General features: G+C 57.5%; 10 protein-coding genes across 10 annotated transcripts; 5 read left to right on the forward strand and 5 right to left on the reverse strand.

Moving 5' to 3' along the window:
* Positions 1–320: 320 nt before the first annotated feature.
* Positions 321–920, reverse strand: B0H64DRAFT_444700 (uncharacterized protein; the record flags this gene model as incomplete). Its single annotated transcript, XM_062806801.1, has 1 exon — positions 321–920. One exon carries the CDS (start codon positions 918–920, stop codon positions 321–323), a length of 600 nt encoding a protein of 199 aa, XP_062656955.1.
* Positions 921–1,753: 833 nt separating this feature from the next.
* B0H64DRAFT_326254 (cyclin-domain-containing protein) lies at positions 1,754–3,051 on the reverse strand (the record flags this gene model as incomplete). The annotated part of the gene is made up of 2 exons (XM_062800730.1): positions 1,754–2,276; positions 2,360–3,051. The coding sequence occupies 2 exons, from the start codon at positions 3,049–3,051 to the stop codon at positions 1,754–1,756; spliced, it is 1,215 nt and encodes a 404-aa protein (XP_062656956.1).
* Positions 3,052–4,540: 1,489 nt separating this feature from the next.
* On the forward strand, positions 4,541–8,178 carry B0H64DRAFT_476974 (armadillo-type protein; the record flags this gene model as incomplete). Its single annotated transcript, XM_062808173.1, has 4 exons — positions 4,541–5,267; positions 5,329–7,112; positions 7,176–7,517; positions 7,552–8,178. Exons 1-4 carry the CDS (start codon positions 4,970–4,972, stop codon positions 8,176–8,178), a joined length of 3,051 nt encoding a protein of 1,016 aa, XP_062656957.1. The 5' UTR covers positions 4,541–4,969.
* Positions 8,179–10,393: 2,215 nt separating this feature from the next.
* On the forward strand, positions 10,394–11,631 carry B0H64DRAFT_213521 (uncharacterized protein). The gene is made up of 2 exons (XM_062799467.1): positions 10,394–10,696; positions 10,750–11,631. The coding sequence occupies exons 1-2, from the start codon at positions 10,577–10,579 to the stop codon at positions 11,527–11,529; spliced, it is 900 nt and encodes a 299-aa protein (XP_062656958.1). The 5' UTR covers positions 10,394–10,576; the 3' UTR covers positions 11,530–11,631.
* An 879-nt stretch (positions 11,632–12,510) lies between these two features.
* Positions 12,511–15,130, reverse strand: B0H64DRAFT_326300 (uncharacterized protein; the record flags this gene model as incomplete). The annotated part of the gene is made up of 2 exons (XM_062800732.1): positions 12,511–14,982; positions 15,053–15,130. Coding segments are annotated over 2 exons (2,550 nt in total), but the record flags the coding sequence as incomplete, so codon positions are not given.
* A 1,153-nt stretch (positions 15,131–16,283) lies between these two features.
* On the forward strand, positions 16,284–17,882 carry B0H64DRAFT_476977 (uncharacterized protein). The gene is made up of 3 exons (XM_062808174.1): positions 16,284–16,390; positions 16,451–16,528; positions 16,586–17,882. Exons 1-3 carry the CDS (start codon positions 16,357–16,359, stop codon positions 17,614–17,616), a joined length of 1,143 nt encoding a protein of 380 aa, XP_062656960.1. The 5' UTR covers positions 16,284–16,356; the 3' UTR covers positions 17,617–17,882.
* An 838-nt stretch (positions 17,883–18,720) lies between these two features.
* On the forward strand, positions 18,721–20,932 carry B0H64DRAFT_444706 (uncharacterized protein; the record flags this gene model as incomplete). The annotated part of the gene is made up of 4 exons (XM_062806802.1): positions 18,721–18,769; positions 18,907–19,160; positions 19,262–20,415; positions 20,482–20,932. 4 exons carry the CDS (start codon positions 18,721–18,723, stop codon positions 20,930–20,932), a joined length of 1,908 nt encoding a protein of 635 aa, XP_062656961.1.
* Positions 20,911–22,633, reverse strand: B0H64DRAFT_364056 (uncharacterized protein). The gene is made up of 2 exons (XM_062801821.1): positions 22,488–22,633; positions 20,911–22,432 (listed from the first exon to the last, which is right to left on the reverse strand). The coding sequence occupies exons 1-2, from the start codon at positions 22,505–22,507 to the stop codon at positions 21,367–21,369; spliced, it is 1,086 nt and encodes a 361-aa protein (XP_062656962.1). The 5' UTR covers positions 22,508–22,633; the 3' UTR covers positions 20,911–21,366.
* Positions 22,634–23,086: 453 nt separating this feature from the next.
* Positions 23,087–23,687, reverse strand: B0H64DRAFT_326360 (CHD5-like protein-domain-containing protein; the record flags this gene model as incomplete). The annotated part of the gene is made up of 2 exons (XM_062800735.1): positions 23,087–23,451; positions 23,504–23,687. Coding segments are annotated over 2 exons (549 nt in total), but the record flags the coding sequence as incomplete, so codon positions are not given.
* Positions 23,688–23,814: 127 nt separating this feature from the next.
* B0H64DRAFT_213658 (uncharacterized protein) lies at positions 23,815–25,271 on the forward strand. The gene has a single exon (XM_062799468.1). The coding sequence runs from the start codon at positions 24,168–24,170 to the stop codon at positions 25,167–25,169; it is 1,002 nt and encodes a 333-aa protein (XP_062656964.1). The 5' UTR covers positions 23,815–24,167; the 3' UTR covers positions 25,170–25,271.
* Positions 25,272–27,093: the final 1,822 nt, after the last annotated feature.

Consider the following 27,093-nt stretch of genomic DNA (forward strand, 5'->3'; position numbering starts at 1 on the left):
GATGTTTCCTGCAATGGGAGGGGAACGTTGAGTTCTGCAACTAGGCGGAACACAGAAGAAAGAAACAGGATGGATAGAGACCCATCTCGGCACATCGCATCATGCACACTTTCACGGATAGCAAAGGAAACCATATGCCAGATACCATTAACGGCCCCAAGTCTATTATTTCCCGTCTCCTCCTCCGGAAAGTGATAATACCACCCCAATCGCCAACACCCACCAGTACCTATTCCCCACCACGTTAGCACACATCCAAACAACAACCAGCAAACATAGCATAAAACGGAACGAAAGAACACCCCCAGGCAACTTGAAACTCACTTCTGAATAAAGCTCTTCTCCCCCTCCTCCGCAACCTTCCTCCCCTCGGGGCTCAACACCACCGGCTTGCCCAGCGCGGGCTGGGAGCCGGGCGCTGTGCGCAGCACGACAGCCTGCGGGCCGAAGTCGCGGGTCACGCCGGCGTCGATGGCGACGCCGCGGCAGGCCACGCCCACGTAGGCGCCGTCGCCGTCGACCGTCACGGCAAAGTGCGGCGCGTAGCCCTTGGCGAAGTTGGCCGTTGACGCTACAGATGTTGATGAGATCCAGCCTCCGCCGGCTGCGGGCGAGTAGATGCCGATGCGCACGAGGTTGGTGTTGGTTGTTGTTGTTGTGTCGTCTTCGTCGGGGAGTTCCGGCGCGGAGTAGGAGAGCACTTCGGCTGCGATCGGGGCGTCGTCGTCTTCTGGGGAATTGGGTGCTGATGGGTCGTTGTCGATGTCGGGGATGGCGAGCTCCGCGAGGAGGGAGGGTGGTGTGGACGGGTCGGTTAGGGGTTGGATGTAGATTGCTGCTGTACGTGTTGATTCGTCGCTGGCTAGCGCGACCGTTGCGGCGCCGGCCAGGAGGGCGGATAGGAGCGTTGGGAGCCTCATTGTTGCCGTCGACGCGTGGTTGACGGGTTGTGAATGCGGAATGAGGCCGAGCTCTCGAAGCCAGATCCAAAGAAGCTGGTGTGCCAAGGGTTTGACGGTTGCTGCTGCTGGCCTTGGCATTCTGGCCTTGTTGCAATCATGATTCTTACAGGGGTCATCTCCCCGCGACTTGTTCTGGACCTGCCCCACCACCCAGATGGAGCTTTTGCACCGGACTCTCTCGGACTCTTCGAATGAATGACGAGACCTCGGTTCCGGATTGCTACCTCCCTACATCATCAAAGTGAAAAGTCCCACTCAGATGGGCGGTGTGTTGGCTCCCTGCGTGACTGCTCACTTACGTGTCTCGTGAGGGCAGGCAGACTGAACCTACCTTTCGGTAGGTGGCCAGTTAGTTGTAACAAACCAACTTACAGAATCTCAAAAACTCGACATTGTCCTGGCCGTTGTCCTGGTCGTTTTCTATCTGATAGAGAGTCGTTGTCCGCGTTGTCAATTTTGGGAAAATACCACATGCTAGCCTGGTAGGATGTCTGACAATGAGAAACGGTAATCCGAAAAAAGGGTGATCTTTCTGGTCATTGTCACCGTATCTCTCCCAGGCTATGTACAGATGCAGCTGAAAACTTGTATTCCTACAGGTTCTCTATGACCATGCTGCTAATGCTCGCGTCGTAAAGCCTCCTCGAGACCCAAATTTCAAGGTAATTCCAACCAAACGCCGTTCGGTATCTCCATGTTAAGCCGCCTCGTCCATGCAAAATATCCCACCATCCTGGCGTCCCACGCCGGCCTCAATCAATCGAATCACTAGGGGTTTCTAGCGCTTAGGGTTATGCACTGCCAAGGGATGGCCCTCTGCGGGTATGTGCTGTCCCCGGTATCCCATTCCTTGAAGACACCGCTTGCCCTTCCTCGGCAATATCATCGTCGTCTAATTCGTCGCTATCGTCTATAGCGTCGCTGTCACTGTTTTCCGGTCCCTCGAGGGAGTAGCCCGGGCATCGCTCGACAAGTCCCGCGTAATACGCGACTAGGACTTCCGGGTTGGGCACGATCTTCCAGTCGACCCGGTGCAGGAACTCGAGCTCCAGCATTTTCAGTTCGGCGACCTTGACTCCCCCAACTCGGGCATATGTCGAGTTGTTCCAGAAGGCGTCCGACAGGCCCTTCGCCGCGACCGTGGCAGCAGTAATGAGAAATCGGTGGACGGTAAGCGTGTTGATAGTAAAATCGGGGTATAGTGCGCACAAGCGGTCGATGTAGTAGACCATCGAGAGTAGGAGGGGCGGTGTGAGGGTCGCGTGCTTCGCAAGGCGGTGAAGGTAGTCTGGTACTGATATTCCCGGGGCCGTTCTGAAATCAAGTCAGTACGGCTGTGTCGGGCTGAAATCGCGGGAGACGGGCCTTGTTGGGGAGGAGGGGGAGGGGGCGCATACCGGGAATGAAATCTAGTCAAATGGCCCGATTTTAGGGCGAGCGAATCGTTCGTCTCGATAAGTTCGCCGAGCATGTGCGCAATGAGGACTACCACATCCTCGACCGCGCAGAGCTCATATCGTAATGGCAGGATTTTGGGGGGCGCCGTGTCGGGCTTCACCCGCTTGGCGAGTATTGAGGGGTTTTGTAACGGATCGGTTGCTAAAGCGCTTATGCTCCCGGGCCCTTGCGAGTTCCTCCGCTTGGACGGAGAGGTCGGGAGAGTCGGGGCTTCGATGCGCTGCTTCGGGCCGGCGGGCACTGGTTTAGCGGGCCTCGCCGGTGGCTGCACGGCGACGGCGGGCCGCTCATCGGAGGCGGCCATTGTTTTCTGCGCCTTGGATGAATGGCGGTCGGTTGTGGTGGGTGGTACTCGCGGGAGCAATGCGCCGGTGGCGTAGTCCATAGGCTCCATGGGCGAGTACTGAGTCGCAGCATCGACGGCTACATATCGCTTCGGCTGCGGGACGGGGAACGGTACTATTGCGGGCGCGGGAGAGTTGGACGACGACCGGCGAGATTTGGCGACGGCCGGAACCCGGGGAGAAGAGTATCGCGGCGAGGGCGCAGGGGCATAGCGGAAGCTGTGGAAGCTGCTCTGAGGCGATGCATTGGCCGGGTTTGTTGTGGGAACGGGAGACCGTGCCAACATCATCCCAACCTCCAGAATCCCCCGTCCTGGAAAAGCTTAAAACAACGGAAGAAGTTGACGAGAAGTCCTTGTGCGGAAGCCCAGCCGGAGATGGTGGGGCGACTGGCGAGACCGGCCCACCGCAATCCAGGTTCGACCTTCGGGCTCCCCACAAAGCAAGTCGCACTGACCGGTGTGCCTGCTCGGTGTCCGGAACCAGCAGAGGCTAGCCCCAAACTACCTCACTAACACGCTGGGAAGGAGCAAACAAAATTTGGTCGCTGTCGTGGAATCGGAGTGCCCCCAAGCCGCGCGGTCTTTAGGGATCACAGCAACGAGGCCAGATATAAGGTTAGGAGGATACAGTGGGCGAATGCAGGTGGCGAACTGGATTCCTGTTGTGGTATCAAGGTCCAGTGTCGGTCTCTGTCTGCTGTCTCCCGGATAGGCTGCTGCGACGCTGTCTCTGAATAGCCAAGAACAATCGATGATGGGGATCAAATCCATTCAGCCTCGAGGGGCGCTCCTGCATCGCTATATACTAAGACTTCGGTCCTGCCCCAATGCTTTGGGTCGGTACAAAGGTGTGGTAGGACACCGGCGAGAAGCCCAATTTCGTTCCTTAACCATCAATTGCTTGTCCGCCCAGTGGGCCCAACGAAAGGGACCGACCATACGGATCACGTTGGGATGCGAGGGACACCGAGTCGCCGGGAGCCATGAAGGCGGCGCGAGGGCGTTGCACCCCGATGATTGGCGACGGCCGAGACCTCGAGCCACGAGGCGGGCTTGGCAATAACGTGACAACGGACCAAGGCAACCGACGGGGAGCAACGGCAAGGACCCGAATACCATGTGGCCCTTCCAGGGCCTGGTGTGGCCCAAGATGACGATGACAACAAGAGGCGAATTGTTTCGCTCATATTGATTCGAGCTCAACATATCCGTAGTCAGCGGATGTGTTTGGAGAACAGCGGTCAACTTGCGAGCCTAAAAGCGAGAGTCGGTGTCTGGAAATGGCAATTTGTCTGTCACGGTCCATAAGCTCGATGGCCAGTCTTGCGCCAATCTTTTTTATCCAAACCGCTGTCAACTGCAACTGCCCACGTGCGAGTTGTAATGGCACTTCAGCCGCCTCGGGGCAAAAAGAGGACCAACTTCAAAAAGTAGAGAACTCAATCCAGAAAACAAAACCTGCTTTTGCCCGTGGTATGCTTCCCTTAGGTAACGTTAGGTAGTTGTGCCCAGGCCTAGGATGCTCCTGCGGTCTTGGCCTTGATACTACATACTACCTATGTGATTTTCTTCTGGGCCGGCGCTGCATCAATTGGGGACCCCTTTTGAGAATGCCCGTGGTCAGATGAAGAAAAAAAAAAAAAAAAAAAAAAAAACTGCCAGGTCGAACCACCTAACCCCGGTCTGCGTGTTCAACCAAAGCCGGGGAGCCCAAGCAGCCTTCCCGCGGCAGCATGCAGCTCAGGTGGGGCAAGCAAGACTCGCCATTTGATCCTGAATCCTGTCAATGGATTAGTGATTGGCGCTCTGTCGTGCATCCACCATTCCACTCGTGGCATCGGCATGCTATCAAAATGACATCTCGACGATAATCAACTTACCTACGCAACCAGCTTATGCATCACACTAATTCAGCCCTGGCCATACATACGCACAGTCAACAAGTGCAACCATACGAACTCCTCGAACGAACACCGATAATAATACGGAACCAGCCGAGAGCAGAGGCACGACACGCCAACGCCGAACCATCACGGTATCCGGCTTCTCCGTTCGTCGGTTAAGGATCAAACCGGAGCATTGTTTACACTGCGCAAACTTGCCTAGCTTCCCTTCCCGGTGTATCAATATCGACGGCTCCTTTTGAGCGAGTGGTTCGGCCCTACAACGTACCAACAGCAGCGACAGAGCACAGCCCGACACTATGGCTAGAATCCAAAGTCCACCACTCCTTTCACAGATACAGGGCGCGAGGAGTTACTCGGAACAAGCCACCGGTCTTCGCGCGTTGAGGGACGAGATAACCGGGCACTCCCAGCGGAAAGAACGGTGGATACAAAACGGCGTGTTGGAGTTGCTCGTCAACATTCTTCAGAACAATGGCCCCTCGCCGAAAAGCTCGAGTGGCAAGGAACGCAGTCAAATAGGGCAGCCACAGGGGCTCTCGGAAGATGTGACCGTGCGGCTGTTGTCTTTGCAGCTCATTGCCAGCTTTGCATATGGTGAGTGCGCCATACATAGGTCGGGCATCGAGGACATGTTCACAATATTAACACAGTCCAGGCGGCTCCGCGTTTCTTGGGCCGTTGCATGCCGTCAACGTAGTCGCGACAATTATTCCGTTTTTATCCTCGAGAAACAACCCCCCGCAACTCGTCTTGGCCGCCTTGCGGACTATTAGGAACATTGCAGAAGCCACCCGTCTTGCAACCCCCGGTGCCGATGATACGACAAGCTTGTCAGAGGCTATATTTTCCGCTAGCTCGCTCCCCGCTTTGTACGACATTCTTTCCCAAGGGTCAAGAGATGGAGTGATACAGGAACAGAAATGTTTGGTGGCGTACCTCATCAGCAGGTTGTGCAAGACGCCGGCGCACCAGAACGCCCTGGCGGACTCTGGTGTTATGGATGCGCTGGCTACAATACTGGCAAGCTTCGTCGTAGCGAGAGGGGAAGTTTCCCCAGGAGCAGAAATAGCCGGGCGCAAGGATGGACTAGCCGATCTGATTCCGGCTCCTGCACCTCCTGGTGCCAACTTGGCTCTGACGCTCGAGGCCCTGTCCACCATCGTTGCCAACTCGCGTTTCCGCTCATACTTGCTGCTGTGTTCTCCGGCCATCGTGGCCGTCTTCTCTTCGACTGGAGTTATGCCTCTCGCTACAGAGTCGAGGGCGGCCTGGAATGCGCTTGAGATGAGCGGGTTTGGCAGCATCCGACCCAGGAGCCCCCAAGCGATAGACTACCTGCTTCCCGCCGTTCCCATTCCCCAGGCCAGGTCTCAATCGAGAGGTTTCAACGACTATCCGCCACTGGGCTTTTCCTCGTCCCACGACAACCTTGCCGCTAGCAGCAGCAGCCAGGGGTCAACGTTCAAGTTTACTGGGGTGGGCGTGGGCCGTCCCGATACTTCTAGCGAGGATGAGGAAGCCGATGAACCAGAAAGCCCTCTTATACCGTGGCTTATTCATCTCGCCCGGTCAACCGAGGGCCTCGAAAGAGTCATGGCTGTTTCCCTAGTGACATCGCTGTTCAAGGCTGGATTTGCGTGTCCGGAGCGAGAACAGGTGCTAGCAGTGCTTATTGTCCCGCTCTTGGGGCAGTTGATGAAAGAGCATGATGAGGAAATCTCCGCCTCGGTCCAGCAAGCCGCTACCGTCGAACCTGACGTGGCCAAGCATTGGGCGGTTCAGGAGCGGACGCCAGACGTCCTGGCCCGGCTTGTTGGGGAGAGCGAGATCCTGCAGCAGGCGGTACATAAATGCGGAGTGCTCAAGATGGCCGTGAAGCTTTTGAAGGATTCTTACAAACCTCAGCCAGTGCAGTCCGCCCCTCAGCAGTGGTCAAGCAAGCCCGACCGAGGTGGCGAGCCCGGGGATATTCCACCTGCCTGCCGACTCGGACCGCCAGGTCAAGTACCCGCGTATGGTCACAAAATAACCACCCGAGAAAGTGCCCTAAAACTGGTGGCGGCAATGGCCACACTCAGCAACGATTATCGCGACGCCCTCGTTGAGGCAGACGCCGTATCTTACATTGTGGAATCACTCTCCCCGAATCCCGGGAAACCAAAGAACCCCAGGGAGCAATCATCATCAGAAAAGGGACCTGAAGATGGAGGTGCTGGGGGGTCCTCGGTGTATGGCCATAACCCCAGTTCCGTCATTATGGCGGCATGCCACGCTATCCGGGCGCTGGCGCGGTCACCGAAGATTGTGCGGACTACGATGAAGGACCACGATGTCGGAAAGCCGATCAATAAGCTGTTGAGCCATCCCGACATCGAAGTTCAGATTGCTGCTTCCGCCGCGGTCATCAATGTGGTGACCAACCACAGTCCTCTAGCGTTGGTAAGTATCTAGCTCTCCCATTTCTTGATTTCTAGTCCCGGGGCGTGATACTAATGGGCGCAGACGCTGCTTTCATTCGATGTGGTCGAGACGCTATGCAAACATACACACTCGCTCAACCCCGGCCTACAAGTCAACGCACTATGGGCGCTCAAGCACCTGGTGCTAGAAATGGATACTAGCATTCGGAAGCCGTGTTTAGATCAGCTCGGGTCGGGCTGGCTCATCCAACTCATCAGCGACGACGCGTCTGAAGAGGAAGGAATCCGGACCCGGTCGCGGCCAGGACGGCGGGTCGCCGCCGAAGACGACGACGACGAAGATATGGACAAGGAAACGCTCGGCGGGGAGGACGACGGCGCACACGGCGAGTGGACCTGGGCCGCCCAAAACCACACTCCGCAAGTGTTTAGCTCGGAGCGCCTACGACAAGCTGCAGCCAAACTCGAAGCCCTCCACGACGCGGAGCTCAACCCCCGCCCGCAAGGCCCGGGCCGACCGCCTCGCCATCCGGGAACAAGCCCTCGGGTTCATCCGCAACTTCCTCATGATCACCTCGCCGGGCGACCAGCTCGAGATGGTCGACTACCTGTTCACGGAGCTGGGCCAGGACCGCCTCTTCTCCATCCTCGCGGACATGCTCAAGGTGCGGGTGGTGGGCGCGGTCGGCCGCCGCGCCTCATCGGCGCGCGGGACCGGGCGCGACGCGCTGGTGCTCTACCCGCAGGCGCGCATCGTCGAGAACCTGGCGTACATCCTCGTGCACATCGCGGCGGGCACGCCGGCGCACCGGCAGCTGGTGATCGCGCAGACGGAGCTCCTCAAGCTGCTCGGCGGGCACCTCAACAGCAAGGACGCGGGGGTGCGGCGCGCGCTCTGCCAGCTGTTCGCCAACCTGTGCTGGGCCGACAGCGACACCGACCTCGCCCCCTGCACGCAGCGCGCCTCGGCCCTCGAGCAGCTCGGCTTCCTCGCCAAGCTGCAGGGCCTCGAGGCCGACGCCGACTCGGGCGTCCGCGAGCGCGCCAGGGCCGCCGTCGCCCAGATGAAAACGCCGACGGTGTAGAGAGGCTCCAGGCGCGTCTGTGGCCCGGGCGTGCTGTACCGCCCGCGCTTGGAGTTTGTGCCCGGGGGGGGATATGCGTGAGCGCGGCTTTTTTGGCGGTGGCGGGCAGGGCGGGCGGTTGGTTTTTTTTTTTTTTTTTTTTGTTTTTTTGGCGTGGTTCAGCACAAGGCTGTAGTGTAGGCATGCGGGCTAGGTATGGTTGGGTGGGTTGGGCGTATATACGAAATGGATGGATACTTTGTGTACACGCTCTTGACTACTGTGTATTGGCGGGAAAGGGGCTGGCAGGATTTGGACTCGCCGGCCGGGCAACACGACAGATGGAACGGATTTGGACGGTACAAAACCACGGCAGTGCGGGTACATTACATGTATTTTTTAGCAATGGGAAAAAAAGGAAAGGGATGTGGAAGCGCCCGGGCGTGCCGGGATCGCTCTTGTCTCGGGCACCGGCGTCCACGGTGATGTGATGTTGGTGGCCCGGATATGCACTGAGGGGTGCCGCGCGAGTCACGAGGTGGTGTGATGACATCCCCTGGTATTGGTCTTCCCGAAAAGATGGTAGACTGGAAAGCAGGAGAGCACGGCAAAAAGTCTATGGGACTATTTTGGCATCTCTTGCGTTGAGCTTGTTTTTTGACGGCGATGTCTTGCTCAGCTACGCGACCTGAGTGAGACATACTCTAGTTGCCTCGTTTTACTTTTTGTTCTTCTTGGTGGTACCCATACATGCGAGCTTGTCTTCGCTACAGCTTTCTTTTCGCCGATTGTACAGTATTATCCCCTTCTTCCCTATTTCTCCCGATCACTTCTCAACAGCCCCGAGTCTGGACATGACTCGGAGACTCGGAAGGGCGAGATTATGGCCGGGTACCAATAGGAGAGCTCGGAGCTACCCCTGCTTGCCATGCCGCCTCGCCATTACCTAACTGGAAGCTTCATGCCCTCCCTTCCCATCTTGTCTCTTGGGAGCTTGGTAATAAAGGGAGGTGGCGTGACAGCATGCAGTGGCGCGACCACCGCTTTGAGCCAGTCAAAAGATGGAACGGAATGGGCGGGCCATCATCCCATCTCTCTCTCTCCTTTGGTGGGCGTACTGTGTAAGTGACAAGTGAGTGCCGGCATTAGCGATGCTTGGCTCGGCGATCGGCCTGGGCTCGCTTCAATATGTGAGTCGGAATGTTGCAGTCATCGATATGAGGAGGGACGGGACGGGCACCGGCTTTCTCCCCTGTGGTGCAAGCAAACAAGGCTCACTCACACAATGGTGTCTAGCTCAAGCAAGAGTCAACTTACCTCCCGTCGATCGCGTCGTTCCGGTCTAAGTGGTCCGGAGCGGGCAAAGACGGACATTCTTCCGATATGAAGGGTGATATTCGATCTGCTTCGAAATAAATCGCCCCTTTCAAATCGAGTCCTTATTCATCACCACCAATATCACCATCATCAACATCATCACTCATCATCATGTGCCGCCACCCCCGGCCCACCTCCCCCTCCCGAGCTTTCCGGTCGATCCAGCCGTTTTCTTTGCTTTCTGCATTTTCATCTCATTGCAGCCGTTCCAGCCGTTCCAGGCCATCGTCATGTCATGTGGTGTCCGCTCACGTCAACGTATGCCAAGCATCGGCCCGCCATCGTCATGGCCCATTGGCTCGCCCGGGGTGCTCCCGGACGTCGTGCCATCTCGGGCGGGCCAGTCGTTATTGGGCGGGGCTTGTGATATCTTGTTCGAGCCTGTGTAAGTGCGGTAGGTAGGTCTGCATGCCACCATCGCATGGCGTCTACATGTCAGGCTAGGTCGTGACTTGATGCCGTGGTTGGCAAGAGGCCGTCGTCGGGCGTAGGACACGGGACTGTGCAGAGAGGGGAACGGCTTTCGGTGCTGTCCGGGTGGTGATGCCGGTGGCTGCTGCGGGTGACGGTTTTGGGCTATGAGTTCCATCTGCCGGCTACTGTAGAGGAGAATGCTCGGGATGGAAGGGTACTTCCTAGTTCGAGAACTTGCTTTGTCCCTGCTTACACGGGACATGCTTCAAGCTTGGTAAAGCTCATTGGAAATGCTGTGGTGTCCACGGCTAGATTGGGACCAAAGCTCGGAGCCATCGGAATTCCAGCCGCTTCGCTCTCCCGGGGAGGTGCTGGCGCTCCTGGTCCCCCTCCTTGGTTCCCCTTGCGTGCCGAGTTGCATCGAGGCATCATACAAACGCCGGGCAGGGTGACACGGCTATAAGACGGTGTCCATCCCCTCCCTGACTTGGAAACGCAGCCTTTTTATATACATCTGATCAGCACTTATTAGCTAGCCTTGATACTTGGGTATCTCTGCTTCATCCCTCGTCTCTTGCGCGCCCAAACATACAGCCCCCTACTCCTAACAAGTCAAGAGACTGCCACAATGGCACTACTTCCTCGTAACGATGCCTTGGAAACCCACCCACCGGCGGGGAACCAACAGCTGTCGACTAATGGCTCGAACTGGCTGTTTGCTGTCACCGCCCTCTTCGGCTTCTCTCTTGTAAGCCATACACCGAGGTCTGGATGGACGTGTGAAATACTAACCTGCCCTAGCTCGGCTTCTTCGCCCTGAAGTTCCGCGCCAGAGCCGGCGAGCGCTTCTTCCACTATCTTTTTATCATTGCCACCTTCGCCGGGCTCATCGCCTACTATGCCATGGCATCCGATCTTGCCTGGACCCCCGTGCGCCAGGCTAACCAGCTCGGCCGCAGCGGCGCCATCCGCCAAATCTTCTGGGCCAAGTACGTCTTCTGGGTGATCGCTTTCCCCATCATCATCATCGCCCTCGGCGTCCTGTCCGGCGTCGCCTGGACCACCATCGTCTACAATGTCGCCCTCTCCTGGGTCTGGATCATCTCCTACCTCGTCGCCGCCTACACCCCCTCCAACTACAAGTGGGGTTTCTTCGCCTTCGGCTTCCTAGCCCACCTCTTCCTGCTCTACTCGACGGTGCGGCACGGCCTGCGCAGCGCCAACCGCGTGGGCGTCCGACGCGACTACCTCTCGCTCATCGGCTGGGTCAACTTCCTGTGGCTGCTGTACCCGCTCGCCTGGGGTCTGACCGATGGTGGTAACTACCTCGGCGTCACCCCGAGCTTCATCTGGTTCGGCATCCTCGACCTGTTCCTCGTGTTGGGCGTCGGCTTTGCCATCGTCTTCCTGTCCCGCCGCTGGGACTACGGCCGCCTCAACATTGCCTTCACCCAGTACGGCCGCGTCCCGGCCCACGCCGGAACCTTCCCCGAGAAGGAGCCGCATACCGCTCCGGCTACCGCCCCCACCCCCGCCCCCGGTCCGGCGACGGCCACGCCGGCTGGTAATGCCGCTGTTTAAGCCGGCCTTGATGGTCGGCGTAGCTAATAGCTCTTTTTTCAAGGGGTGATGCTAAGAAGAGAAGGTTGGATGGAATAGGGGGTGAAGCTCGCTTCCCCCTTTCCTTCCTCCAGGTGGACAAGATCCAAAGCATAAAAACACACACGAAACACGAATGCGGAAGGCAGAGAAATACCCTGGGTGGCGCTCTTTTACACATATTAACTATGCCGTTTCAACTCTTTCAAAGATACCCACGCTCGCTAGGATGGATAGGAAGGATTTGAGGGGAAGGGGGCCTGGACGGTCCGGGATAATGTATAATTCATGATAACCATGAACTAGCCTTTCGTTTGCCAACAGAAGCACAATGAAACCAATACCCAGTTGAACCCCTAGCCGTCGGGCTGTGCGCCGCCCTTGTTTACGTGACGAGCGGTTACCAACATGACGCCGCCACGGCGATTATACCTACAAACCAACGGACCTCGTGAGAGCTCTGGTGTAAGCAGTAATACATCCTCGTCATGGGATTATTCAGTACCCCAATTCACTCGATTCTAATACCAATCTAGGTAAAGCCAAATCGATACGAAAATCATCGTTAAGACTAGGGGTATTGTCATCATCGCATGAAAACCATCGCCAACTCGACTCACCCAGGCAGAGCCAAATCAGTCGGCCCAGGCCAGCCGCTCCTGTTCGTGACTCCCGCGTCCCCGTGCCCAAGTTTCCGCTCAAGCACTCGGATATCATCCCTATTCGTAGCACCAGCACGCATACTTCATCACCCCTATCATATGCAACCATCACCCACAAAGCAAGCAAATCAACGCAATCCCTTGTCACCTACCACACGCTATGCACCACGTCCCTACCCACATCCCTAGCCGTCTCCCCATATCCAGCGCTCGCTTCCTACGAATCCCCCAACCACAAAACCATACCGACCGACTTACTCCTCCCGCCCATCCTGCTCATCATCCACCAAGATCACCACCGTCACAGTCGCAGCATACGCCTCACGGATCGCACACGCCATGCTACAAAGATCACCAGGTTAGCAAAACACACCCACGAACAAACCAAACCAAACCGCACCACACCACACCAAACCAAATCAAACCACCCACAACCACCAACAACGGAAGGGGAAAAAAAGAAAACAACGGAAAAAGAAAACAACGGAAAAAGAAAAAAAAAAGAAAAAAGAAAAACATACCAAGTCCTTCCCAAATCCGCCACCACCGCGCTCAGCCCCCAGTGCGCACACCACGCGCGCGCCAGCACCTCGTTGTCCGGCACGCCAAACGCCTCCACCACCAGCACGCGCTCCTCGTCGCCCCCGCTCAGCGTGCTCGGGCTCGACACCCCCGTGGCCCTGCTCCCCGGTGCCCCACCCGGCGCGTTGGGCGCGTTGGGTGTGTTGCCACCACCAGCGGCGGTGACCGGCGGGGTGGGGTTGGAGTGGGAATGGGAGTGGGAGTGGGAGTGGGAGGTGTTGCCGTACAGGCCGTTCCAGTCGCGGACCTTGACGAGCTGGTCGGCCTTGACGGGGGTGTAGACGTAGTCGAAGAAGAGGGGGTGGGGGCCGTCGGAGCAGGGCCAGGCGGAGATGAAGGACACGTCGAAGGCGAGGCGGAGCGGCCACGAGACGCCGTCGATGGCGAACTGGATCGACGCGTCGTGGTACTTGGGCGTGCCTGTTACTGCTGACGAGGCCGTGCTGGGCGGTGGGCCCGGGGAGGAGGGGTTGGAGGATGAGGGGGGCCGGGTGTCGTTGCCGCCGTTGCCGCCGCATGGCCGGAGGTTGAGGAGCTCGATGCGGACTAGGTCGGTGAGGTAGGCGTCGTCGTCGCGGTCTGGCGCTACGAGGGCGTATTCTTTGACTGGGAAGACCTGTGCCGGCGGACCGAGCGGGTCGGAGCGCTCCGACATGGAGCGGATGTCTTCCGGGGTGACGCGGTTGGACGGCGGGCGGCGGGCACGGATCCGCGCGATTTGGTTGCGGCCTAGGTCGGCGGTTGGGCGGGCCGGACCGACCCAGCCCGCCAGCGAGCGGCAGGTGGGCGCGAGGACCTTGCCGACGATGGAGGTGGCCGTCCAGTAGGTGTAGCTGTTGCGGTACTGGAAGCCGCAGCTCGGGTGGGCGTGGGTCAAGAGCGTCAGGTCATCGGTCGCCTTGTTAGGGTCGATGTCGATCAGGGCGTTCATGATCAGAAAGGGGAAGGTTGGGCCGGGCAGGACGAGCCCGCTGAAGAAGGCCATGGCGTGCGAGCTGATCAGGTCGAGGGTCGTGTCGGCGTCGCGGCGTTTGAGAGTGGCGAGCGTGTCGGTGAGGTTGGGCCACTTCATCATCTGCGCAAAGCGTTTGAGCATCTTGACCTGGCGGCGCTTAAGCTTGTAGCGGAGTTGCACGTGCTCGGGTGCGGTGCCGTACTCGTCGACGCGGATATTATCGTGCCACCTGCGGGCGAGTGCGAGATTCCACTGTATTGTCGGGGGTATCTGGGCCAGTAGCTTCTCCTTCGCGTCTGTCATATGGTGTCTGGATTGGATTCGGAGTTCCAGCTCGAGGCTGAGAAGCAGCTGGTGGCAGAACTTTTGATATGTCTGGCTGTTTGTCGGGCTGGTGTCGAATATGAACTTTGCGACAACCTGATTCTTCGCGCTGGTGAAGTCGAGCCAGCCCGGCCCCGAGAGAACCATGATCAAGTCCGTGATCTGCTTGTCGAGCGTTTTGTGCGGGCTCGCATACTTGTCCGGATCTTTGAGCAGTCGCTTGTAGAGGTTCCTGTACATCAGATCCTCGTCGTCGTCCTCTAACCCCCGATCGAGCTCCCTGAGTCGTGCAAATATGTTTTCGAGGTCGATCTCGCGCGGTTCCACACCCGTGTCTCGTAGGGTCATGGGAGGTGGTGTGACACTCGCGAGACTCACCCAGTGATTGAGCGTTATGGTGCCCGGGCGCTTGCCGAGGCAGAACGAGTAGCTGGGCTGCTCCAGCGTCTCCCATGGGTAGGTGGCCGGCTCGGACTCGGCAAGGCGCAGTGTCATGAGTTGCGTCATAGAGTCATGTTGGTTCGCAGCGTCCGTCTCGTCGCCGCGATTCCCGGCCGCGGTCGCGAACAGGGCGTAGTAGTGATCCGAGGCATGGGGTATGGGCCGCTTGTGGCCCTTGAATGCTGGGACACCTCTGGATATGAGTTGCATTGCCGGGCCCAAGTTCAACTCCTCGCTGCTCGACATGCCCGAGGGCGGCCATTCGGTCAGGGGTCCGAGGTCGTAGGGGGTGCCGTGGGGGTCTTCACGGCCCTTGCCTTTGGTGATGCTCGGATCGGTTCGCCGTGGCCTGCGGCGGCGGATCGGGGGGTCCCGGCTTTCTGGTCCCTCTGACCCCTCTGGCCTCTCCGGCCTCCTACTACGGCTGCCGAATATATCGGTATCGCTTATCGTCCTCAAGGAGTCTTTTTCCTAGGGAAACGGTCAGCCTATTTTATGATGTCATCCCTTTGGGAAAAGACCATTCCGGGTTCCAACATACTCCCTTCCCGTTCTTGGTCGCCGAGCTCTTCGACCTGAACAGGTCCCAGAAGCGTTTCTTCTTCAGTTCCTCCATCTTCCGAGTTGACACACGGCCACTTGATGGTTAGATTTGGCGTTTCCCTTCCCCTATGTTGAGCGGTCTAGCAGCAGGGTGCGCCCAACAACTGCGCATCCCCGGATTTTGCGTTTGGTGAGTGGAGCGGTCTGCGAGGCTGAGTTGCACAGACACGCGTGTCATGATATGCGGCTGCGCATGCGCCCGAGTCTAATATGCATGAGACGGGCGTAGCATTCGGGTGCCTCTCTCAGTCGTCAGATCCGCTGTGTCGGGACTTGCTCAGGACTTGGCCGGCACAACAATGAACAATAGGCGGCGTTTGGCGGGCTAAAAGACTTGCGAGGATGAGATGGCGGTCGAGACAGTCGGTCGCCTCGGTCGCCTCAGGTTGTTTGTCGGATGGACTTGATTTTCGAAAAAGCGAGTGAATGGAGAAATGGTTCCTTCCAGAAGGCACAGCTTGGACGATGAAACAAACTTCTACACTACGGTGTCCCGTGAACGACAAGCATGCTGCGCAATGACCCGCCTGATCTGTCGCGTTGCCGCTCGAAAGCGCTTTTAAATGCCAGTCTCTTTTCGTACTGCGTAATTGCAAGCTGCAGAGCATGCCAGGGGTCGTCGACCGGATCCTTCAGGGCCCAATCACTTGCTCTCAGCTCAGCTCGGACGATGCGCTTCTCCTCCGCCTTGCATATTCAAGTCAGACAATCCACTGTTTGGAGTTGCCAGGTCATCTGGCGGGGAGGGGACCGTTGCAGTCCCGCTTGGCCCCAGCGTGGAGCTGCTGCTAACTAGGTGCTGATGCTGCTGGTGCCTTGGATACTGGAATGCCCCGCATCAGCCCGCATTGGCTCGGTTTCGGAGTGATACCAGGCCGGAGTGAAGCGTTGAAATGACTGTGAAAGTGAGGTGTTGTTTTATTACCTTATCGAACCATAGAAGGCGTCGGCACTTCGGCAATGCTTCTGAGCGGTATTGTCCTGAAGTCTAGTGGAGAGATACCGCTGGAGATGGTGTTAGTGGGCGGTTTCAATGGATGCAACGCCCACGCAGGAGGAACCTGGAAGTCACTGCCCGGGGGCAGGTGGGGCGGTAAAAAGAAGTACGCTCACCGCCCCAGGTGCATCGGGCAGAATCCTGAAATTTTCTGGATTGTTGCGACTTGGGAGCTGCCCCGAGTTCCCCAGAAGCTGGACAAAGGCCAAACATCCAATCCACCTCATACCCCCCAACCAGACACAATGGCCCCTGAATTACGCAAGAGAAAGTCGAAGCGTAAGCACTCAATTATACGACTGGTCTCTGTGTTCAAAAATGCTAATTGATTGATTTCAGCTGTTGTGGCAGAGCCCGAGCCTGTCGCCAAAAAGACCAAGCCGACGAAAACCACCCCCAAGGCTGAGAAGCGGAAAGGTTAGAGGCGTTGCTGCTGTTAAAGTCTGTCACTTTGCTCACTTTTTCTGGTTTTAGCTCCCGAGGATGCTTCCCCCGTTGCCGTGAAGAAGCAGAAGCCGGCCAAGGATGTCGCCAGCAAGAAGGCCGCTGCCCCTGCGGAGAAGGCTGCCACGAAGAAGTCAGCACTGAAGAAGGAGAAGCAGTCGCCGAAGACCAAGGCCGCCACAGAGAAGTCCAAGAAGGCAGAAGAGCCAGAGGAGGAGCAGGAGGACGACGAGGTCCAGTCCGAGGCAGAGCAGGAGGAGGTTGACGAAGACACCAATGCGCTTGTTCAGGCTCTGGACAGTGGTGACGAGGATGAGACGGAGGCCCAAGTCAGCACATTCAAAAAGGGACAGGATGTCGGCAAAGTCCCCAAGGCGAAGAAGTCGACAAAAGCCCCCGGCAGCAGCAGCGGGACGCCCGGCGTGATGTACCTTGCGAGAATCCCTCACGGCTTCTACGAACATGAGCTACGGTCGTACTTTGGTCAGTTCGGCGATATCACGAGGCTCAGGGTTGTGCGGAACAAGAAGACGGGCGCCAGCCGCCACCGGGCCTTCATTGAGTTCGCCGACGCCGAGGTGGCCGACATTGCCGCCCGCACCATGGACAAATACCTCTTGTTCGGGCATATTCTCTCAGCGAAGACTGTTCCGCCCGCGCAAGTGCACCCAGACCTATTCAAGGGCGCGAATCGCCGCTTCAAGGTGGTCCCATGGAACAAGATGGCCGGCAAGCAGCTCGAGCGACCGCTGTCCGAGACTCAATGGCAGGTCAAAATCTCCAAGGAGGAGAAGAGGCGGGCCGCCAGGTCCGACAAGTTGAAGGAGATGGGCTATGACTTTGAAGCCCCGGCACTCAAGGCCGCCGAGGCTAAGCCGCTGTTGGAGAACGGTACCGAGGAGGAACCCAAAACCATCGAGGCTGCTGCCGCCGAGACAGCCGAGCCCAAAGAGGAAGAGGAGGTTGCCGAGGCGGAAGTGGTCGAGGCCAAGAAATCAAAATCCGAGGAGGCCACCCCGCAGAAGAAGAAGGGCAAGAAGGGCAAGAAGACAAAGTCATGAGCAAGGAGTCACTGTATTGCAGTTTGTCACTGATACCCGCGGCTCGGGACAATCAAGAGTCGCTTCTAGACCGAGCAATCGCTCTCCGAGTTTTACGTGTTGGGATGTGTGCACCAAGCGAACCTGATAGACTCTTGGAAAGAGCTGGTGCTCCGAGAGATATCAGGATTATAAAGCGCAGTCAACTGCTCTACTTCTGCCCTAGTATGAAAAAGCCAGCATTTTGCGAGGTGCAACGGCAGATTCGATGTAAAAGTCGGGCGAAGAGAAATATGTTGAAGAAAGGAAAAGAGAAAATCCAGCTTCGGTTTCTTTGCATTTGCTGCTTAAAATCCTTGGCTGCTTGGCTTGATGCTTCGTTGGTCCGTGACCCTTCTGAGTTTAGTTACGTAACACAGTGTTGTTCGGACGGTCAGCATGGTGTGCTGAGCACATTGGTGGCTTGGAGATCCAAGTTTCGAAACAAGACAGTTGGGGCTGTGTGCTTGATTTGGAATGCTTTTTTGTATAGCAAGATCCCGCGCTGCCGCCGTTTTTGATGTGGAATTAATTGATGGCGAGCTGCAAACAACGACATGATTATTTCGTGTGAACACCTGAGGTATTCGTACACGACCCCGAACGTTAACTATTCGTACCTATCCATTACTTTACACGACCGAAGACCCCTCCGTCCTAACTGCTCGCCGTAATTATCCATTCGTACCTGTATCTTACAGCCACCGATCACAGCCTGCGTGTTGGACCTGCAGCAATCAAGCAGGGTTCCGTTTCCGTATCTCCATTGTGAATAACTGCCTCGCTACCCACCTTAGGTAACTGTTGAAGGAAACTCGGAACAAGAACCGAACAGCTGACGCCGAGAATACGAGAGCACAGTAAACAGGCTGCGGCGGGTCGGCGCGGGAGAGTCCGCCCATCCATCCTATCCCTCCATCCATCCGTTGTAGTTAGTTACGTTTTTGTACGCCCACTTACTTGGCCACAAGCAACGAACACCATCGAGACGAGAAACACGACGGGGGACCACACATTGCTTCTGGATGCATCTGTGTCCACCCCAACCACGACACCAGCAACAGCACCGCCAATTGCATCGAGACCATGTCGTCTTCGGCCGCGCCAACCAACGCTGTCCAATCAGCAGCCCAAGGTACGTCCCAAAGTGGGCTTGAGGGGCATGGACGTGCACCGGGTGCAGAGACCAGGCCAGGCCACATCACCACCCTTGGCTTCCTCGCTATGTGCATTTGCGCTAATGGAGAAATAATGCTTCGTGGTTATGAACAGGCCCCGCCGCCCCCTCCAACAACAACAAGAAGAAGGCAAATAAAAGGAAGAAGGGCAACAAGGGCAACGCCCCGGTCGGCAACACTACCACTACCACCACCACCACCACGCCGAGCACGCCGAGCACGCAGAACACGCAGAACTCCCCTGCACCCGAGCCAAACGCACCAGAGCCAAACACAGCCGGACAGAAGGATGGCGTTGAGAGCGCACCGGTCGACGAAGTGTCAGAAGAGCTAGAGACTCTCGGTTTGGTACGCACGCCTAAACCCCATGTTAATCTGCCTATTTCGCTCGCCAATGCCAGTATCGGCTGCGTGCGCTTCTATTTCCCGGTCTAACCACGGTCGTGTAGAATACCTCCAACCCGCCACCAGAACCGCACGCTGCGGTAGACCGGCCGGGGACAGAACCGAGTACCTCAGAGGAAGAAGGAGAGGCGGGAACAGCGACGTCTGAACCGACTGAGAACACCGAAGACGATTCGAGACGTGCGGCTAACGGCCATGCTCGCGCAAACGGGCATTCACCAACCGGGTCAATATCAGGGGCGCAAGACGCCAAGTTAGAAGCCATGTCAGAAGACCACGACGCTCTGCGGCTCGAGGTCGAGCAGCTGCGGAAGCAGGTCGAAAGCACACAAGAATCGCATTCCCAAGAAACCGCACAACTACGGGCCGACTTGGAGGACGCCGAGGCCGCCAAGGAGTACGCCGAAACCCAGTACCAAACACTCTTAAATCGCGTCGAGAAAATCAAGGAGACGCTGGGCGACCGCCTGAAGCGTGACAAGGCTGAGCTAGAGGATACCAAGGACCGTGTCGATGAGCTTGAGAGGCAAAACGATGAGCTACAAAGGACAGTGGCCGAGCGCGAGGAGGAAGCAGGCCGCCTGAGGGATGAAGCGCAGGAGCAAGGACGCGAGCTGGCCGGCTTGCGCAGCAGGAGCAACCTGTCGCAACAAAATTGGCTCAAGGAGAAGGACGACATTGTACGGCAAATGCAGAACCTCAAGGGCGAGCTCGAGTCCACAACCGCCGCCATGGGCGAGTGGGAAGTCATTGCCATGGAGGAGCGCTCCCTACGCGAGAGCCTATCCGACAAGGTATCCGACCTGGAAGAGCAGGTCGCTACCGCGCGTGAGGCGCACGAACGAGCCGAATCGGACCGGGATTCGCAATCACAGGCTGTCGGGCGTCTCCAGCGTGCACTCCAGGAGCTCCAAGACACGCGGAAGAGGGAGCTACGCGAGATGGTTGAGTCCACAGAGGAGCAGGTGCAAGCGCTCAAGAAGATTTCCCAAGAGGCCGATACACGAGCCGTCGAAGCCGAATCGGCCAAGGAGACGCTATCAAAGGAACTCGAGCGGACGGCGCCGTTCGAAAAGGAGGTCAAGGAAAAGAACCTACTAATCGGCAAGCTACGGCACGAGGCGATCGTACTAAACGACCACCTCACGAAGGCACTCAAATACATCAAAAAGACCAAACCAGAAGAAACAATCGACAAGTAAGCAAGCCCCTACGATCCCCCCCCTTCCCCACCACCCTCCATCACTAACGAAACCCCAACCAGACAACTCGTAACAAACCACTTCCTCCAATTCCTCACCCTCGACCGCTCCGACCCCAAGAAATTCCAAATCCTCCAAGTCATGGCCAACCTCCTCAGCTGGAACGACGACCAGCGCGAAAAGGCCGGCCTAGCCCGACCCGGCGGCGGCGGTGGCGGCACGGCGTTGGGGGGAAGCGGCAACACGCTGCGCCTGCCGGCGTCGCCCTTCCACCGCACCCCGAGCTCGCCCGCCCTCAGCACCGAGTTCCTCTCCGACGCCGCGACCTCGGGCAGCGGCAGCGGCGGGGCGCGGGAGTCGCTCGCTGATCTGTGGGCGAGTTTTCTGGAGCAGAGCGTTGATGAGGCGACTGGGGGCGGTGGTGGTGGTGGTGGGACGTCGTCGCGGAAGGGTAGTGTCGCGAGTGCGAGTACGACGGGTGGGGGGCGGCCGGATACGAGGGGGCATAGTTGAGTTGGGGGGTGGTGGTGGGATGTTAGGGTGTTAGAGATATGGCATGCAGGACTGCGGTTGTGGGAAGGATCAAAAGCCCGTTGCATCTATCGATATTGTGTCTAGAGTAAGAGGTGTTAGTTATAGTGGCGTTGCGAGCGGGGAGGCGGCCGGGCTAGATAAATAGCACTGTTCGGGTTCGGGGGGAACTGAGAGTGGCTGAGAGAATTGAACTCGGCTTCATATCATGGATTCACTTCTTGCTGTGGATGCGAGTTTGCAGAAGTGCGCTGCGCATATGAGGTTGATAAGTCTGTCTATTCGACTAGTCATGCCTCAGGTACAAGAAGATTAAGGATTACTGTGTAAGTACACGGTAAAAGGCTGGAAATGACTTGAATTCGAAAACGCCGAGTCTAAAATACGCTAGAACAGACATATTCAAACATCCACCGTCAACCAACGACCTCTTCCTTCACCTCCCCCGTCGGCATCAACACGGCCTTCGCGTAAACCTCCGCATCCCTCTCAATCCCCCGAATATCGATCCGATTCAGCAACGCATCATTCACCCCCTCCACCACCTCGCGCTCCTCCATCATCTCCCGCATCAGCCGCACCTCATGCGCCCAATACGACATGCTCCGCGCCCGCAGCTCCTCATCCCGCAGCACCGTATTCTTGACCACCCCAGCGGCATTAACCACCCCTTTAATGGTCCCCAGCGCGCGCGCCACGTTGTCCACCCGATCGGCCGGCGACGGCGGTGTGACGAAGGCGCGGTGCGTCGCCGCCAGGTACAGCAGCAGCGCGAGCAGCGCGTCCACCAGCGCGGCGGCGCCGTAGCGCACCGCCCGCGCCGTCCAGAAGAAGGCGTCGATCTCGCCGAGCCGTAATGCTCGCGCGTTGGCTGTGTGGTTGTACGCGGCTACCCAGTACAGGTCGAGGAAGGCGAAGCCCACGGCCGCGAGGGAGGCGGCCGACCGGAAGCGGCTGGTGGATGCGGCTGCCAGGGATTGGCTGGTGAAGAGGGAGGAGGTGGCGAAGGCGATTATGAGCAGGTTGAAGAGGTGCGGTGCGAGCATGTCCGGGATGGCGTAGTAGAGGTAGGAGCGCGGCTCGTCCGAGGTGCAGAAGGGGCAGGTGGCCAGCACGGACGGGCCGTGCTGGAGGTAGAGCAGGCGGGATTCGAGCGAGGCGAACTTGGCGCGCAGGGCGAGGTCGGTTGCGGTGAGGGTGTTGCCTGGCCGTAGGGCGGAGAGGCGGTTGAAGAGCACGTCGGCGGGGATTTGGAGGCGGGATTGGGTGGTTTGGAAGATGTTTTCGGGGGAAAAGATGGGGAGGGTGCGGACGAGGAAGACGGCGGCTACGGCGAGGAGGATGGCGATGGCGCGGGTGATGGGCGCGGGGAGAGGGCGGACTTTGAGGCCATGGATACGTGGTGCGGCGCGCACGCGACGGTAGTAGCCGATGGCTTTGGGGAGGAGGAGGGGGCCGAAGAAGATGACGAGGGACTTGATGCTGTTGAATGGATTAGATTTGGAACTTTTTTGGTGGGTTGCTTAATGATACTTACGTCCCCCAAGGTATCGCCATTTTTACGGTGGTTTTGCGGCCTCGACGGCGGTGTTTGTCGAGGAATGGAACGAAGCAACTCTCCGTTTGTTCGAGATGCAAGGTGTTGGACGAGGCTACCACCTACAGGGGTACTGAAAAGTTGATGTGGGGCAACAAGCTGGAAGGGGTGGGGCCATGCGCTTGCTCAGCCTTGTGTGGGTTGAAAATTATAAATTTCTGTCAACCGCGACTCCCGATTCCTCGCATTTTCAGTTCAACCTTTTTCGATTCCAAGTTGAACAATGCAGTACACCGACACTGCCGCCATTTTCTACCGTATTATGTCTTTAGCGACAAAACAATAGACGACATTACCGTTTTAGCCCCCCTCTCGCGCTCGTGACTATTGACAACGTTGGCACTATCGAAGCTTCGGCGGTCCTCCCATGGTCGCACGAAGTCAATGTGTTGCCTAGATTGAGCCCAAGTACTCTGCCAAGAGTCATCTCACGTAGTGTTGCAGAATTCTAGCTCCGGCGATGAAGGATCATTGCGTCAAATGCTGAGAGACATTATTTCAAATCTATTAATATATTATTCCCGTGTGCTTGTTTGTATTCACTGTTCCTTCTTGGTCTCGCCGTTTCCAGCTCCCGCCGCCGGGACGGGCTGCTTTTCCTTCTGCTTCCCTGGCTGCCTCCTCGCCGCGACGAAAGCCAATATGCCCATGACCGTATTCATAACGAGCGTCAGGATGGCCGTGCACGCTGCCTGCCACGTCACGATGCTGACGCTCCCCAACGGCGCCCGCGGGAATGAGGCGAACCACTCGACGTAGTAGGGGAACCATCCGTAGGGCAGCCAGTACATGGGCAGCTTGCCGTACCACATCGGCATGAGCCATTGTACGCCGCGCGTCGAGATTAGGCGGACGGCCGTGAGGTAGCGGTCGAACTTTGTACGGGAGGCTTCGACGGCGGATTCTATACGCATGCTTAGCAAGAGCTTGCTTCAAGGAGCACCAGAGGGGCTTACTCTTCTTCTCCAGCTCATCCAGCAGCTTGTCATGTTGCCGCCGCAGCTTCGCCCATTTTGCAAACTCGTCCTGGCTGCTCGTCGCGTTGAGCTCGAGGCGAACTGCTAGGTACTCCTTCTGCTTCTGTCGCTGTTCGGCGAACTGCTTGGCGAGCGGCGTTGGGATCGAGAGGTAGAGGCGCCATATCTGTAGTGAAGGTCGAGGTCAGCATTCGTCCGACTCGAACAAACGCGTATAGCAGGGGGGAAGATGAGGCGAGGTCACGCACGAGGCTGTTGATTGTGGTTGCGCCGATAGTGTTGACAAGCTGGACGACCAGCTCGATCAAGAAAACGACGACCAGTAACGACGGCATGTTGGCGGCTTGGAGAGACTAAGAGAGATCGATCGACAGCTTGGATGAGCGTCAGGGGAACGTTGCTGTCATTGCTGTGTGTTTGGGTTGCTGGGCTCCTCGAGAACCCATCCGAGCGTGATGACGGAACTGCCAGCTCACACCACCCGGCAACGTGGTTTTGCCAGACGCCAGTCATCGTAGGAGGGTTAGGGTAGACCAGACCTCCCCCTTCAACAAAAACGCCCAATGCACCTCATTGAACAACCCCCACCTTCCTGAATTGTTGATTGAGATGAGCTCCAGGCAAGAACAACTTGATTCCGACCATGTCACGAGCTCTGGATCAGGAAACAGCGGCCCTTCTAAAACGGGGAAGCCCTTTAGAAGCCTACCAGGCAATCACGCACGCCCTAGCACCACCAGATGATGGCCTTTTGGAAATCGAGATCTTGGGCAAGACTCACTTTCTCGAGGAAGGCCAATACGTTGTTCGGGATGGGCGCGCCATCGGCATCTCGAAGCTAGGCCTTGTCCAGGCTTTCATGGTTGCTAGGCAAAGACTGAGGGAGCATATTGATGGGATCAAACCGCAGACGGCAGACGAAGTGCTCGCAACGACGGGACTGATTCTGCTCTTCGACCCAGAGTACCTCACGGCTGCCAACTCGAGGAAGCGCGTCATTCAAGCCGAGATATCCAGCAGCGGGGCTGCACGCTCGAGTCTGGAGAAGGAAAAGCGGTTTCTCGACAGCCTGCTAACGAGCAGGCTGCACAGGCACACCAAGTCGCCCACCCTTTGGAGTCATCGCCGCTGGCTCATCACGACGTTGACATCGGTTAACATGCCGGTGGACATCCTTGGCGATATCAGGGACGTTGTATTTGTGGCAGGGGAGAGGCACTCACGAAATTACTACGCCTGGTGTCATGCGCGGTTTCTCGTGGGCTTGAGGAGAGATAACCCAGCAGAAACATTGGCGGCGGTGCAGGGCTGGTGTTTTCAACATCACACTGACATATCTGGCTGGTCGTTTCTCTCTTTTCTCCTCAATGCCGAGAATAGCACGAACGCAGAGTCCGGCCGCGCGACGTTCACAGAGGTTCTTCACCTGGCCAGCTCGCTTCGGCTGGCTAATGAGTCGGTGTGGGTGTTCCTGCGAACGCTTGCAGCCTCGCGGCTGGTTGGTGACGAGCAATACTCCCAGTTCCTCGCCGTCCAGGCAGCCGTTCTTGAGACGTCAAAAACAACGGTAGACCAGACGGTGCTACGTGCTGCCGTGGACTGGTGCGAAGCGTACCGGCAACAAACACGCATCGCAGGCGGTTGATGCGATATCAACACAGAACCACCACGGCCGTATGACATCGCAGTTCAAGCCGTTGCATGAAACACGTACGCTGAGGCCAACGTCCGAAGACCGTTGGCGCAGCCGCATATGCAAGCATTCGGCGCCAATGGTCCACGACTGAGCATGGAAGGAACCGCTTGGTACCGGGACGTTGGCGGCCCTTGTTATTCTGCGTCACATTATTTAGGCCGCCAACGTGATCCCATCTCCAAAAACTGAGCAAATATCCGAGATGAAGAATGCAGAGTCCGAACCCTCAACCGCCGCGGCCGTGAGGAGCTGCACAAAAATCGACACATAATATGAGCACATCCTTAAAAGCGTGATGATCACGCAGAAAGGGGTTTGCTTCTCGTAGAGTTGACGGACGGTCCTGCGTTCGACAATATCGATTTCGGGTGACACTGCAGCCCACGATTCAGCCGAGAGGGAGCGTCCGCATCGGGAAGCAACCAAATGGACACAAAATTGGACCCGATCGACGGGACTCTCAAGTCGGCACTGGTCGGTTGAGCATCGTCGTTGCAGCCGATGTCCATACTTCGTCGTCATGGAACATCCCATCTTGTCGTCTCGTGAGGAGGGCTCCTAGTTGGCGCCTGCCAGAGAAAGATCTTCAGATCTACCTTGAGAGAGAAGCATCTTCCCAGTCGAGATGAAACGGGTGCAGAGCTCAGCCTCGATGATCCGATCTCTCTCAGACATTGGGCGGCCAGCCTCGTGTGCCTTGATATCAGCTCTCGCTCGTTGACTGGAATTAACGTTCATCGAGTCTTTGCCGCGTCGAAATGCTGAGCGGCACCGCGCCTGCTTGATATGCACATGTCGCCGTGTGGCCCGTCACCGATGACCGAAACCGATTGGGCGAACTTTGGACGGTCCCAAGTCGGACCTTGGCAATGCGAGACAGGGGATCAAGGTTGCATCGTTGTCTGGGGCGAGTTAGCGCCGATGCCCCTGTTCAGGCCCGCTTGGCCCCTCAGTCTTGCATTCGACGAGCGCCAACAGCATATTGTCTGCAGCGGTTATGGCAGGTTTTCGTGTGTTTGCATTTTCCAAAATGAGGATCTCGCGGCTGGCCGAATGTGTTGCTTCGAGCTACCCGGGCACAGCCGGGAGTTGCCGCGACCGACACGGTCTGGCCAAATCGTGGTACCGGGCGTTGGCAAAGCCCGGAAAACCGGGGCTCACAAATTGGGATGAGAAGAACCCCCCACCTGGGAGCTTGTCAAACCATCGTCCAATCATGGCGCGACTGCAAGATTAAACAACGACCAGGCCCCACGATCCAGAAGACGACCGGGATTTTGTTCGCGCACGGAATTCATCAACCCACGCGGCTCTTGTTCTTTTCTCTCGTTCTTATTCCCAGAGCGCCATTCTGCCAACGGCCGATCAGCACCAACTGGGGTCCCAACCGGATTAGAGGGTTGCACTCTGAGGAAACGCTCCGCTTCTCTCCACACTGGGCCGAGCCTGCCATGCTGCATGCAGAACACCCGCATTCTCTGTGTCCAATGGCACGAATGCGTTGAAGACAGAAACCTGAGAACCACCGCGCCAATCGACGATGTCCCCTCGCCGTTGCCCAGTGCCAGGCCAGTGCTCCATCATGTCTCGATCAGGAAGGAATCCTCGACTCGCAGATAGTTTGCTACCTCCTGATATTACCGTAACACTAAGCCAACGCCATGTATCGCGCCAACAGCCAGCCACCAAGTTCTGAAGGTCCGTCCCCCCAGGTCCAGGCCAAGGCCTGTCTTGCCCTCCCCACGATGGCCCGGCTCCGGTTGTTCATCAGATCCACATCCGCCGCCGCCCGCTGCCTCACTCCTTTCCCTCTCCTCCTCCGCGGTCTCACTCCACGCGCCTTACATCTACTCCCCCTCCCCTCCACCGGCCA

Source organism: Chaetomium fimeti, assembly GCF_033439085.1.
Source record: "Chaetomium fimeti strain CBS 168.71 chromosome Unknown B0H64scaffold_6, whole genome shotgun sequence".
Taxonomy (NCBI): domain Eukaryota; kingdom Fungi; phylum Ascomycota; class Sordariomycetes; order Sordariales; family Chaetomiaceae; genus Chaetomium; species Chaetomium fimeti.

What these genes read in the sequence shown, in the direction of transcription:
- B0H64DRAFT_213521 (XM_062799467.1), top strand. Translation starts at nt 10,577, where the DNA reads ATGGCACTACTTCCTCGTAACGATGCCTTGGAAACCCACCCACCGGCG. An exon ending in CCCTCTTCGGCTTCTCTCTT is followed by an intron (nt 10,697 to 10,749) that starts GTAAGCCATACA and finishes AACCTGCCCTAG; the next exon opens with CTCGGCTTCTTCGCCCTGAA.
- B0H64DRAFT_476977 (XM_062808174.1), top strand. Translation starts at nt 16,357, where the DNA reads ATGGCCCCTGAATTACGCAAGAGAAAGTCGAAGC. An exon ending in ACGCAAGAGAAAGTCGAAGC is followed by an intron (nt 16,391 to 16,450) that starts GTAAGCACTCAA and finishes GATTGATTTCAG; the next exon opens with CTGTTGTGGCAGAGCCCGAG. An exon ending in CAAGGCTGAGAAGCGGAAAG is followed by an intron (nt 16,529 to 16,585) that starts GTTAGAGGCGTT and finishes TTCTGGTTTTAG; the next exon opens with CTCCCGAGGATGCTTCCCCC.
- B0H64DRAFT_364056 (XM_062801821.1), bottom strand. Translation starts at nt 22,507, where the DNA reads ATGGCGATACCTTGGGGGAC. An exon ending in ATGGCGATACCTTGGGGGAC is followed by an intron (nt 22,433 to 22,487) that starts GTAAGTATCATT and finishes TCCATTCAACAG; the next exon opens with CATCAAGTCCCTCGTCATCT.
- B0H64DRAFT_213658 (XM_062799468.1), top strand. Translation starts at nt 24,168, where the DNA reads ATGTCACGAGCTCTGGATCAGGAAACAGCGGCCCTTCTAAAACGGGGA.